At 44.9% G+C, this 14,480-nt stretch overlaps 1 protein-coding gene across 3 annotated transcripts in view; it reads right to left on the reverse strand.

The window, feature by feature from the left end:
• Positions 1 to 529: 529 nt before the first annotated feature.
• Positions 530 to 14,480, reverse strand: part of ASB18 (ankyrin repeat and SOCS box containing 18) — a 73,598-nt gene continuing 59,647 nt past the window's right edge. For all 3 annotated transcript variants that reach the window (XM_044945332.1, XM_044945333.1, XM_044945331.1), the window contains 2 exons: positions 2,747 to 2,860; positions 530 to 858 (listed from right to left, as the gene is read on the reverse strand). In XM_044945332.1, coding sequence (XP_044801267.1) covers positions 673 to 858; positions 2,747 to 2,860 — 300 coding nt within the window. In that variant the 3' untranslated portion in view covers positions 530 to 672. The remainder of the gene's footprint in view (positions 859 to 2,746; positions 2,861 to 14,480) is intronic.

Raw genomic sequence — 14,480 nt, forward strand, 5'->3', positions numbered from 1 at the left:
ATACATACACCTTTTAGTTCAACCTCTGTGGAAAGGTAGTCCATGTGGTCATGTATGGATGTGAGAGTTGGACTATAAAGAAAGCTGATTGCGGAAGAACTGATGCTTTTGAACTGTGGTGTTGGAGAAGACTCTTAAGAGTCCATTGGATTGCAAGGAGATCCAACCAGTCCATCCTAAAGGAGATCAGTCCTGGGTATTCATTGGAAGGACTGATGTTGAAGCTGAAGTTGGCCACCTGATACAAAGAGCTGACTCATTTGAAAAGACCCTGATGTTGGGAAAGATTGAGGGCAGGAGGAGAAGGGGATAACAGAGGATGAGATGGTTGGATGGCATCACCGACTCGATGGACATGAGTTTGAGTAAACTCCGGGAGTTGGTGATGGACAGGGAGGCCTGGCGTGCTGCAGTCCACAGGGTCACAAAGAGTCGGACAAGACTGAGCTACTGAACTGAACTGAGCTGTGGAAAGGTACTTTGTGACACATGTGCTGTGACATTCAGTTTCAATTCTCACAAGCAACCCTGAGAGAGGCAGAAAGGGCTTTTATTACAACTCCATGCCCAGGTGGAACCTGAAGCGGGGTGAGGTCTGTGCACTGGGTGGGTAGCAGGTCCCATCCAAGGCCCGTCAGAAGAGCACAGCGCCCTGGGCCACGCTGCTGGGTTTCAGTGCAGAACCCCCTCTGGCTCCAGAAGCAAGTAGTTTTGCAGGGACTCCGGCAAGGGCAACAGAGGTACGAGGGAAAAGCACTTTCTGCCAAACGATTTCCGGATGGCACAGCGGCAGAGATGCTGCAGACAGCGGGGCGTGTGGGCCAAGCCGAAGAGGGACCGGTAGAAAGCCTGGTGCATCTGAAAGAAGGTGGGAAGTATCAGTCTGGGCACGTGGAACTGGCACACTTCCTTCTTTTTCCCAGAGAGAAGAGCCCTGATGACACGGGGAATCCTCTCATGGCTACTGATAGAGAGATAGAGTGTGTGTGTGTGTGTGTGTGTGTGTGTGTGTGTGTTAGTCTCTCAGTCATGTCCGACTCTTTGTGACCCCAAGGACTGCAGCGCACCAGGCTCCTCTGTCCATGGGATTCTCCAGGCAAGAATACTGGAGTGGGCTGCCATGCTCTCCTCCAGGGGATCTTCCTGACCCAGGGATTGAACCTGGGTCTCCTGCATTGCAGGCAGATTCTTTACTATCTGAGCCACCAGATCCTACCCAAAGTGGGTCTGGGCACTTTTCTGTAGGGTGGCTCCTGCCCAGTCAGAGGGAAGTCTGTTTTGGGTGATCTCAGACAATACGGGTCATCTCCTTGAATTCCTAATCTGCACAGGGGGCTTCCCAGGTGGCACTAGTGGTAAGTTCAGTTCAGTCCAGTTCAGTCGCTCAGTCGTGTCCGACTCTTCGAGACCCCATGAATCAGAGCACACCAGGCCTCCCTGTCCATCACCAACTCCTGGAGTTCACTCAGACTCATGTCCATCGAGTCGGTGATGCCATCCAGCCATCTCATCCTCTGCCGTTCCCTTCTCCTCCTTCCCCCAATTCCTCCCAGCATCAGAGTCTTTTCCAATGAGTAAACTCTTCGAATGAGGTGGCCAAAGTACTGGAGTTTCAGCTTTAGCATCATTCCTTCCAAAGAACACCCAGGACTGATCTCCTTTAGGATGGACTGGTTGGATCTCCTTGCTGTCCAAGGGACTCTCAAGAGTCTTCTCCAACACCACAGTTCAAAAGCATCAATTCTTCAGTGCTCAGCTTTCTTCACAGTCCAACTCTCACATCCATACATGACCACTGGAAAAACCATAGCCTTGACTAGATGGACCTTTGTTGGCAAAGTAATGTCTCTGCTTTTGAATATGCTATCTAGGTTGCTCATAACTTTCCTTCCAAGGAGCAAGCGTCTTTTAATTTCATGGCTGAAATCACCATCTGCAGTGATTTTGGAGCCCCCCAAAATAAAGTCTGACACTGTTTCCCCATCTATTACCCATGAAGTGATGGGACCAGATGCCATGATCTTAGTTTTCTGAATGTTGAGCTTTAAGCCAACTTTTTCACTCTCTTCTTTCAAAGAATCTGCTACAGAAGCCACTTGCCAATGCAGGAGACCTAAGAGATACAAGTTCAACCCCTGGATCAGAAAGATCCCCTGGAGGAGGGCATGGCCACCCACTCCAGTATTCTTGTCTGGAGAATCCCATGGACAGAGGAGCCTGGAGGGCTACAGTCTGTAGGGACGCACCGAGTCAGACACTGCTGAAGCAAATTAGCATGCCTGTGTATAATCTGCACAGGACTCAAGTCAATAAAACATGAGGGGCCATTTTCTAGATGCTTCTACAGAAAAAAAAATTTCTTTCTTAATCAACAGTCACCTGTGGACTTTGTCGTGTATGAATGCAGTGCCCGCAGCTGCCTCGGTCGTACCCTGAGATGTCAGAAGGTGAAGCGGACACACAGGAGCCTGGATCTCCATGGCCCACCCTCCCTTGGACACTGGTTATGGAGCCCTGACCTTCCTAAGCCAGGGTGGTCCTTGCAGCCCACAGCACCCCAACCATGGGCTGAGTCAATACTGAGCCTCCAGGAGAAAAACAGAAGCAGACATGCCCCCGGTTTGCCCTTCTCTTTCCTTCCCTAGATGTTTCATCTTTTCCTGGATGTGAGTGCAAAACCCCACCTAGGAGAACAGAATTAAGACGACAGTCTGTATTAAGGAGGAAGAAGGGGCCGCCCCCTCACCTGAAACACTTCTTCGGGGATCACCTCCTTCCAGGACTCGGAGACGCAGAGCTGAGAGTAGGAGTTGAAAAGAACCTCAATGACCGTGGGGACCGCTGCGCAGCTCTTCAGCACCTGGTCGGAAACAGTGGGAGACACATTTTGGGTCCAGGTGGGAAAGGCTGGGGAGGTGGGAGGGGGTGCCTGCATGCCGCTTCAGCCACTTCCTGGCTGTGTGACAATCCCAGTAACAATACAATAGGGTCATGGTCAGGCCCTAGGCAGAGTGCATGGAGAAGCCCAGAGCAGTCTGGGCCAAGGAGTTCCCAGGGGGAATATGCTGATGCAGGCTCTCTGGTCTGGAGAGCTGTTCAGAAAAAAGGAATCAGAACGGCTGGGGGAGGTGGGGGGTGAGGTGGGGAAGGAGTCTGCATAAGGATGGCATTCCCAATTTCTGGTTTCAGTTTTCTAATGTGTCATGAAGCTGGGGGAGAAGAGTTGCTTTGCTGTTGAATTTTTTTCTCCCCTTGGCCTTTCTGGTTTATTTTTGTAGTCCCTACTGGCCAAGGGTGCTTGTTTTCTAATTTGCAAATTCTGCAATTCAGGTCCATTGGCTTCATCATAAAGATGGAAAGTGTTTGCTTTTTAAAAGTAGAAATCTTTTGTTGTCATCATGGAGAAGTTTGAAAGTACACAAAAGTAGACTGAACAGCAGGGTAAACCCTCGTGTACCCACCATCAGCTCATGGCCCATCCTGCCCTTGCCACATTTCCAGTCCCCTCTCCCTCATGTTATTTTAAAGCAAATTCAATGTAGCCTGTCATGTCATCTATAAATATTCGTGTTGTCTCTTAAAGGACGTTTAGAAGAAACACAAATGCAGAATCATGGTAACAGCTGAGAAATTAACAATAGTTCCTTACTGCGTGCATGCTAAGTCACTTCAGTCATGTCTGACTCTGTCGATTCTATAGACTACAGCCCACCAGGCCCCTCTGTCCATGGGATTCTCCAGGCAAGAATACTGGATGGGTTGCGGTGCCCTCCTTCAGGGGATTTTCCCGACCTAGGGATCCAACCGGTATCCATCTATTCTGCATTGACAGATGGATCCCTTACCACTAGCATCTCGTGGGAAGCCGGTTTCTTAGTATCATCTGATATATACTCTATGTTTAAATTCGCAAATTTCTCTTAAATGCCATTATATCAAAACAATCATTTGTTTGCTTGAATAAGAATTCAGATTTACACTGAATTGATTACACTGGTTGATATGATGTATTTTCAGATCTCTCTTTTGTTTTGTGTGATTTATTTGTTGAAGAAACTGGGTTATTCATCCTGTGGAGTTTCTCACTGTTGGGATTTTGCTGATTGTATCCCTGTGGGATGCCGCTTTTTCTCTGCTTTCTGTAAATTAGTAGTTGGATTTAGAAGCGTGATGGAATTCAGATTTGATTTTGGGGAAATCCCATGGACAGAGGAGCCTGGTGGGCTATAGTCCATGGAGCTGCAAAAGAGTCAAGACGCAGCTTAGCAAATAAACGACAACCGAGCAACTTCATTATTCTCTGTTTCTGAGGTTTAGGATTTACCAAGTGCTGTGAAACTGTTCTGTTTCTGTCTCAGTTGAGAAAACTGAGGTTATGCCATTTTTTTCTGAGGTCAAGCACCAAATAGCCTCAGTGGACAACAGTCAGAACCAATTACAAGCCTGGCCAGCATCCTGCTCACGGGCTCCTGAACACACTTAAGGCAGTTGCTCCCTTTACAACCTGCCTGGCTTCTTTTGGGCTTCCCTGCTGGCTCAGTCGGTGAAGAATCTGCCTCCAGTACAGTAGAACCAGGTTCAATCCCTGGGTTGGGAAGATCCCCTGGAGGAGGAAATGGAAACCCACTCCAGTATTCTTGCCTGGGAAATCCCACTGACAGGAGCCTGGACGGGTACAGTCCAGGGGTGGCAAAAGTCAGACACTTATTGACTAAACCACTACCTATCTTTTTTCAGATGTAATACCCCTTTAAGATACAGAAAGTGAAAGTGTCAGTCGCTCAGTCACGTCCAGCTCTTTAGGACCCCATGGACCCGCCAGGCTCCTCTGTCCATGGGATTCTCCAGGCAAGAATACTGGAGTGCATTGCCGTGCCCTCCTCCAGGGGATCTTCCTGACCCAGGGATCGAACATAGGCCTCCCTCATTGTAGGCAGATTCTTTACCACCTGAGCCACAGAGAAGCCCAAGCAAGATTTAAAAATTTCAGATTTCTCTTTTTCAGAGATAACCCCTATCAACATTTTGTATATACTAAGGTTTTATGTATTTAGAAAGGAATTAGTATAAAAGACAAAAATGAGCTAGTGATTTGCATACTATTTTGAAACTTGACTTTTCATCAAAATAGATTGTGAACAATTCAAAAATTACAAATGAGCATTTAAACATTATTTTTAGTGGCCATATAATTTTGTATGAATGTATCATAATGAATTCAATGAGCTAACTATTATAAGTTGTAATATTTTATCTTATCAACAATGAATACCTCTGAATATAATTTCTCTGTGTCCAACCTTTCTTATTTAGATTGCTTATACTGAATTGCTGGAAAGAGAACTGCAAATCAATGAGTGTGTATACTTTTCCCCCCTTTTTAATGTTTATTATTTTTCTCCATAGTTTTTATTTATTTAATTGGAGGCTAATTACTTTACAATATTGTGGTGGTTTTTGCCATACATTGACATGAATCAGCCATGGGTGTACATGTAACCCCATCCTGAACCCCGCTCCCACCTCCCTCCGCATCCCATCCCCCTGGGTCATCCCAGTGCACCAGCCCTGAGAGCCCTGTCTCATGCATCGAACCTGGACTGGTGATCTGTTTCACATCTGGTAATATTATTCTCTCAAATCATCCCACCCTTGCCTTCTCCCACAGAGTCCAAAAATCTATTCTTTATATCTGTGTCTCTTTTGCTCCTTCGCATATAGGGTCATCATTACCATCTTTCTAAATTTATACATATATATATATATATGTTAATATACTGTATTGGCGTTTTTCTTTCTGACTTACTTCATGCTGTATAATAGGTTCCAGTTTTATCCACCTCATTAGAACTGACTCAGATGTGTTCTTTTTAATAGCTGAGTAATATTTCATTGCGTATATGTACCACTACTTCCTTATCCATTCCTCTGCCAATGGACATCTAGGTTGCTTCCATGCCCCAGCTATTGTGCTGTGATGAACACTGGGGTACACGTGTCCCTTTCAATTCTGGTTTCCAATGAGAGTGTATACTTTAAAGGTCTTAAAACATACTGTCAAACTGTAAGTGTATAAGTCGTTACCCCTTTTGAAGAACTGAGTATGAGAGGACCTCTTTCTTCCTACACAGATCATCTCATTAATTATTTAAATTTGATAGGCACAAGTTGAAATATTTGCTTTTGGTTGACATTTGTCTTTTTTTAATGAATTGCTAGATTATGTCTTTTGATCATTTTTTCTATACTGTGTTCTTTTTTATCATTGTGAGAGTCGCTCAGTCATGTCCAACTCTTTGCAACCCCATGGACTAAAGAGTCCTTGAAATTCTATAGGGCAGAATACTGGAGTGGGTAGCCTTTTCCTTCTCCAGGAGATCTTCCCAGCCCAGGGACTGAACCCAGGTCTCCCACATTGCAGGCAGATTCTTTACCAGCTGAGCCACAAGGGAAGCCTCACTGATTTATAAGTATACTTTATTTATTAACGTTATTTTTAAGATAGAAAATAATTTTTGCAAATAATGTTTTATCCTTCTCAATATTAATATTTATTTTCCTTGTCTTATTATATTGACTAGAGCTTTAAAATTGAATGTTAAATAACAGTAATTGATAACAGGTATCATCTAAATTTAATAGGACTGCCTCTAAACTTTCACCATAATCTTGGATAGTAGTTTCACATAAATTTGTGAATTTATTGACAAAATTTATTCACAAAAAAATAAATTTTGTGAATTCACATAAATTTGTTGTTGTTCAGTTGCTAAGTTGTGTCTGACTCTTTGCAACCCCATGGATTGCAGCATGTCAGGCTTCCCTGTCCTTCACTATCTCCCAGAGTTTGCTCAAATTCATGTCCACTGAATCGGTGATGCTATCTAACTATCTCGTCCTCTGCTGCCTCCTTCTCATTTTGTCTTCAGTCTTTCCCAGTGTCAGAGTTTTTTCCAATGAGTCAGTTCTTCCCATCAGGTGGCCAAAGGATTGGAGCTTCAGCATCAGTCCTTCCAGTGAATATTCAGGGTTGATTTTCTTTAGGATTGACTGGTTTGATCGTCTTGCAGTCCAGGGGACTCTCAAATGCCACAATTCAGAAGCATCAATTATTTGGTGCTCAGCCTTCTTTATGGTTCACTCTCACATCCATACATGATGACTGGAAAAAACATAGCTTTGATTATATGAACCTTTGTCAGCAAACCGGTGTCTCTGCTTATTAATATGCTGTCTAGGTTTGTCATAGCCTTCCTTCCAAGGAGCAAGCATCTTTTAATTTCATGGCTGCAGTCACCATCCACAGTGATTTTTGGAGCCCAAGAAAATAAAGTCTGTCACTGCTTCCACTTTTCCCTTTCTATTTGCCATGAAGTGATGGGCTTTAGTGTAGTCAATGAAGCACAAGCAGATATTTTTCCGGAACTCCCTCGCTTTCTCCATGATCCAACGAATGTTGGCAATTTGATCTTTGGTTCCTCTGCCTTTTCTAAACCCAGATTGAGTATCAGGAAGTTCTCAGTTCACATACTGCTGAAGCCTAGCTTGAAGGATTTTGAGCATAACCTTTCTAGCATGTGAAATGAGCACAGTTCTATAGTAGTTGGAATATTCTTTGACTTCTTTGGGTTTGGAATGAAAGCTGACCTTTTCCAGTCCTGGGGCCTCTGCTGAGTTTTCCAAATTTGCTGACATATTGAGTGCAGCACTTTAACAGCATCATCTTTAAGGATTTTAAATAGCTCAGCTGGAATTCCATCACCTCCACTAGCTTTGTTCATAATAATGCTTCCTGAAGCCCAACTGCCTTCATACTGCAGGATGTCTGGCTCTAGGTGAGTGGCTGCACCACTGTGGTAATTTGGGTCATTAAGACCATTTTGTATAATTCTTCTGTGTATTCTTGCCATCTCTTCTTAATCTCCTCTGCTTCTTTTAGGTCCTTACAGTTTCTGTCCAGTACCCAAGTACTGGATTTTGAACTCTTTTACTGACTATAAGGAACATAGTTCCTTATAGTTCCATTTCTTCTAAGGAATTCTGGCCCACTGTAATAGATATAATGGTCATCTGAATTAAGTCTGCTCATTCCCGTCCATTTTAGTTTACTGATTCCTAAGATGTCAATGTTCAATCTTGCCATCTCCTGCTTGACCATGTCTAACTGACCTTGATTTGTGGACCTAACATTCCACGTTCCTATGCAATATTGTTCTTTACAGCATTGGACTTTATTTTCACCACCAGACCCATGCACAACTGAGTGTCGTTTCTGCTTTGGCCCAGTGTCTTCATTCTTTCTGGAGCTATTAGTAACTGCCCTCAGCTCTTCCCCAGTAGCATACCGGACACCTTCCCATCTGGGGGCTCATCTTCCGGTGTCATATCTTTTTGCCTTTTCATATTGTTCATGGGGCTCTCCAGGCAAGAATATTGGAGTGGGTTCCCTCCTCTTGTGGACCACATTTTGTCAGAACTCTCCACTACCTGTCTCCATGACCTGTCTGTCTTGGGTATCCCTGCATGGTATGGCTCATAGCTTCCTCGAGTTATGTAAGCCCCTTTGCCATGACAAGGCTGTGATCCATGAAGGGGATAAATACATTGTTCTAAGTTAAGGAAATATCTTTGTATTACTAGATTTATGATTTAAGTTTTTAATGTTTTCTAGCCAAATTGCTCAGAGAAGGTGATGTCACCCCTCCAGTACTCTTGCCTGGAAAATTCCATGGATGGAGGAGCCTGGTAGGCTGCAGTCCATGGGATCACTGAGAGTTGGACACGACTGAGTGACTTCACTTTCACTCTTCACTTTCATGCATTGGAGAAGGAAATGGCAACCCACTCCAGTGTTCTTGCCTGGAGAATCCCAGGGACGGGGGAGCCTGGTGGGCTGCCGTCTATGGGGTCGCACAGAGTCGGACACGACTGAAGCGACTTAGCAGCAGCAGCAGCAGCCAAATTGCTACAAAAAGATTATCCAATACTGACCTATTTTGCCTTTCATAAAACAGTCTCTATTTGGCTAGTCTTCTAAACAGAATGGTAGATTCAATTTGTTAAGATATTTTTCATCTTTTAATAAATAAGATTGCTTTACAGTTTTAGCTTTTTGAGCTACTAACATTACCGTCAAGTTTTAATGTCACTCAGCGTTAACTTAGTAAAACTGTCTGAGATGATGTCTGTATTTTTAATACTTTGGGAGATTTTGAAAAGTAGATAATTATAGGAAATAAGAAAGCATGATGGACTTTGCATTTGAACCTTTAGCTGCAGGTGATAATATTTTCAATTTTTTCACAGTTACTGGCATATTTTATTTTGATTTATTCTTGGCTTAATTTTGTTCATCTATATTTTCCTGGAAAAAAAAGAAATTCAGCATTGCAAGTGTACTGGTCAGGGTGGTAACAGAGGGCACATTTAAGGTAAGATGATTCCAGGAGGGTTATTGATACAGGGCTTGTTTAGCCAGGTGTGTGTGCAGAATAACCACGAGGAGCAGTGATTTGATACAGAGCTGGCAGTGGAGCTGATTCCCACTCCTGGGCCTGCAGGGTGAGAGAATGGAGTGGGTTGACTTACCAGGAGCAGAGATCTCTGGCTAGGGACACTCACACCAACCTCAAGCTGAGAGGGTACCTGGTGAACACACCTGGGACACTGCCCTGATGAAGCCCAGGGAGCAGAGAGCCAGGAGACTTGCAGATGGGTCCATGCAGGTGGAGAACAAATTTGGATGGGGACAGTTATGTGCACTGTATCTAGGAATAAGCACCCTTTCTCATTTGAAGTCACTGTGATTGTCTCTGCACTGTGTTTTGCATATTTAATGTCTTGCTGGAATTCTATTTTAATTATTTGTCAAGAAATCAGCTATTGGATTTCTTTGATCAATTCTCTTTTAAAATATTCCAATCCATTAACTTTTGCTTTCATCTTATTAATCATTTTCTCCTTTTCTCTTCCCAGCTCCTTGGATTGACCACTCAGTTAACTTGGCAATATGTTTTACCTTCAGTTCAGTTCAGTCGCTCAGTAATGTCCGACTCTTTGCGACCCTATGGACTGCAACGTGCCAGGCTTCCCTGTCCATCACCAACTCCCTGAGCTTGCTCAAACTCATGTCCATCAAGTTGGTGATGCCATCCAGCCATCTCATCCTCTGTCGTCCCCTCTCCTCCTGCCTTCAATCTTTCCAGCATCAGGGTTCACTTCAGGTGGCCAAAGAATTGGAGTTTCAGCTTCAGCATCAGTCCTTCCAATGAACACCCAGGACTGATCTCCTTTAGGATGGACTGGTTGGATCTCTTTGCTGTCCAAGGGACTCTCAAGAGTCTTCTCCAACACCACAGTTCAAAAGCATCAATTCTTCAGCCCTCAGCTTTCTTTATAGTCTAACTCTCACATCCATACATGACCACTGGAAAAACCATAGCCTTGACTAAACAGACCTTTGCTGGCAAAGTAATGTCTCTGCTTTTTAATATGCTATCATATAGGTTGGTCATAACTTTCCTTCCAAGGAGTAAGCGTCTTTTAATTTCATGACTGCAATCACCATCTGCAGTGATTTTGGAGCCCAGAAAAATAAAGTCAGCCACTGTTTGCACTGTTTCCCCATCTATTTGCATTGAAGTGATGGGACCGGATGCCATGATCTTAGTTTTCTGAATGTTGAGCTTTAAGCCAACTTTTTCACTCTCCTCTTTCACTTTCATCAAGAAGCTCTTTAGTTCTTCTTCACTTTCTGCCATAAGAGTGGTGTCATCTGCATATCTGAGGTTATTGATATTTCTCCTGGCAATCTTGATTCCAGCTTGTGCTTCCTCCAGCCCAGCGTTTCTCATGATGTTAGTAGTAATAATAAATATGTAGGTGCCATAGTACTCTGGTGGCGGAATCACCAGGTGCTAGAAATGACCCCTGAGTCAGACCTAGATTTGCAATGGTGTGGTGAGTTGGTCAAGGAAAGATTTCTGCAGGAAGTGACATTCAAGGTAAGACATGGAACAGCAGTTCCAAAAGATGTGGAGAGTTCTGAGGAGTAGGATGTTCAGGGTATAGAAAAGAATTATCAAACATGGGAGGTGAGAAGGAACAGAAAGTACTGGCTGTGGGACTTCCTTGGGGTGCAGTAGATGAAGGTTTGCCTGCCAATGCAGGAGACACGGGTTCCATCCCTGGTCTAGGGAGATCCCATGTGCTGTGGAGCGACTAAGCCCATGCGCCAAAACTGCTGAAGCTCAGGCTCCCTAGAGCTTGTGCCCCCCAACAAAAGAAGCCACTGCAGTGTGAAGTCCACGCATCACAATGAACAGTAGCCCCCGAGCTGCAACTAGAGAAATTCTCACAAAGCAGCAAAGACCCAACGCAGCTAAATATAAGTGAATAAATAAAATTATACATATATAAAAAATATTGACTGCGATGTGAGGTTTGACACGGGGGGTGGGGTGGGTAGTGAGAATTGAGACTGGAGAGGACAGCAGGTCAGAGCCGGAAGCATGCTGTTGGCCACGACAAGAAGCTGGACTTTATCTTCAGGGCACCGGAAAGCCCTTGAAGGGTGATGAGTGGAGAAGTGACAGGGTCAGGTTTTAATTTTAGAAATGTCACCATGGCTACAGTGTTGAGAAGAGTTCCATGGGGCCATATTGGAGGCAGAGAGTTGAGCTACGAGGATATTTTTGCAATCTAGGGGAGAGATTTGTGCATGTTCAGTCGCTCAGTCGTGTCTGACTCTTTGTGACCCCCTGGACTGTAGCCCACCAGGCTCCTCTGTCCACAGAATTCTCCAGGCAAGAGTACTGGAGTGGGTAGCCATTTCCTCTTCCAGGGGATCTTCCCAACCCAGGGATCGAAACAGGGCCTCTTACGTCTTCTGCATTGACAGGTGCCTTCTTTACCACTGAGATGATGGTGGCCCAAACTCAGCTGGTGGCAGCCAGGATGGAAAAAGAAGAAAGACTTTGAGAGATATTTAAGAGGTTGAGTTGAGAGACTCTGCAGACTGAGTTTCCCATTCCTGAGACGGTCTTTCCCCATCATCTCTTGGGCAGCTGGAGTAGCCTCATTCCATTTGGCCTTCAGCCTCCCCTACCCCACCCAATCAGCCCTTGCCAAGAGCACCCCTGAGCTGGCTGTACCTGGTGGTCAGGGCTCTGCCTCCCCTCGGGCTGCATCACACAGCTAACTGCATCTTCCATTTGGATGTGTTCTTCTCTTGGCTCCCAGAAGCCACACGCTCATTCCTTCAGCACCCACGCTGCTGCTTCTACTCACTTTCCTCTGCTGCTTTCTCACCTGCGCGTCTTCTCATGCTGGGATGGCCATGGAGTCAATCCTCATTCCTCGTCTCTGCTCTCCCTCCCTGGTGATCTCATTCAATTTCCTGGCTTTAGACACCATCCAAATGCCACGAACTCTCTAAAGTCTATCTCCAGGTTGGTTAAACCTCCCTCCCAACCCTCAGGTTTGAATATCCAATTGCTTACTTGATTATCTCCTCGTGGCTGGCTCTATCTTACACTTAAGGCATCCAAAACAGAACACCCGAGTCTCCCCCCAGCCCCAGACGTCCTTTCCCCCTAAGCTTCCCCTTACCTCTCGATGGCACACCCATCCTTCCAACATCTCAGGCTAAAAGCCTTGGAGTCATCTTTGACTCCTCTTCTCACATATCCCGCATCCTACATTCAATCTGTCAAGAAATTCTGCTGGCTGTACCTTCACGAGATAGCCAGAATCCATAATTTCTTTTCCTTTTTGGCTGCACCACACAACTTGTGGGATCTCAGTTGCCTCACTAGGGACTGAACCTGGACCGTGACCACGAGAGCCTGGAATCCTAGCCACTAGGCCACCAGGCATTCCCTGTGTTCAGACCACTGCCCTCATCCATGCCAGCGTGATCCCTCGGGTGGACTGTGGCCACAACCTCCTAAGCCATCTCTCCACTTCTATTCTGCTCCTCCTAAAGTAGATTCTCAACATAGAGACCACAAAGAGCCTCAGAGAATGTTAGTCAGGCCACACCACTCCTCTGCTCAAACCACTCCAATAGCCAATGTCACTGCAGTGGCCTAGGGGACCCCACAGTCTGCCCCTCCTCCAGTTCTCTCACCTCCTGATGCTGTCCCACGGGTTCTCTCCACCTTCAGCCTCACTGGTTCCTTGTTGTCCCCCACGTGGGTCAGGCTCACTCCAGCCTTGGACTCGTGGACTTCATCTTATCTACTGGGCTATTCTTTCCCCAGACACCTGCTTAGCTAATTCCCTCATCTCTCTCAAGTCTACTCAAAACCATCCATCCTAATACCCTCTTTAAAACATGCTGCCTCCTGCCTTGGTTCCGCTCTTCCAGTCCTTATCACTTTATTGGCCCATTTATTATGCTCATTGTTTAATGCTCATCTCCCCCATTAGAATGTAAGCTCCATGAGGGCAGCAATACTTTCCCCCCAATCTGGTCACGCATTAGGTATCCTAAGCGCCTAGTATGACTTTGGCAAATGGCTGGTGCTCAATAAATATCTGCTGAATAAATAATGGATAAATAGAAATATGTTTTTTCTTTCAAAAAAAAAAAGTACTCAGAAGGCATGTCTTATGAACCCTTGATATCTAAAAGTGTCTTTCTTTTGCCAGTAAAATGAGAGCTATCTTGGCTGAATATAGAATTCTAACATCTAAGTCTTTTCTTTAAAAATCTGTAGATGGCAGCCTGGTGCTCTGTGATGAACTAGAGGGGTGGGATTCGGGGTGCAGTGGGAGGGAGGCTGCAGAGGAAGGGGATATATACACATATATCTATATATAGCTATTACTGATTTGGTCATCTGAGTTAAATTCACCCATTCCAGTCCATTTTAGTTCACTTATTCCTAGAATGTTGATGTTCACTCTTGCCATCTTCTGTTTGACCACTTCCAATTTACCTTGATTCACGGACCTAACATTCCAGGTTCCTATGCAATATTGCTCTTTACAGCAGCGGACCTTGCTTCTATCACCAGTCACATCCACAACTGGGTGTTGTTTTTGCTTTGGCTCCATCCCTTCATTCTTTCTGGAGTTATTTCTCCACTGATCTCCTGTAGCATATTGGGCACCTACTGACCCGGGGAGTTCCTCTTTCGATATCCTATCATTTTGCCTTTTCATACTGTTCATAGGGTTCTCAAGGCAAGAATACTGAAGTGGTTTGCCATTCCCTTCTCCAGTGGACCACATTCTGTCAGACTATTCTTAGAAGTGCAGTAGCCATCATGGTCTCAACAACAGCGCCCAAAATGCAGTACTTGGATGCAATCTCAAAAATGACAGAATGATCTCTGTTCGTTTCCAAGGCAAACCATTCAATATCACAGTAATTCAAGTCTATACCCCAACCAGTAATGCTGAAGAAGCTGAAGCTGAATGGTTCTATGAAGACCAACAAGACCTTTTAGAACTAACACCCCAAAAGATGTCCT

This window comes from Bubalus bubalis, chromosome 6 (assembly GCF_019923935.1).
Source record: "Bubalus bubalis isolate 160015118507 breed Murrah chromosome 6, NDDB_SH_1, whole genome shotgun sequence".
Taxonomy (NCBI): Eukaryota; Metazoa; Chordata; class Mammalia; order Artiodactyla; family Bovidae; genus Bubalus; species Bubalus bubalis.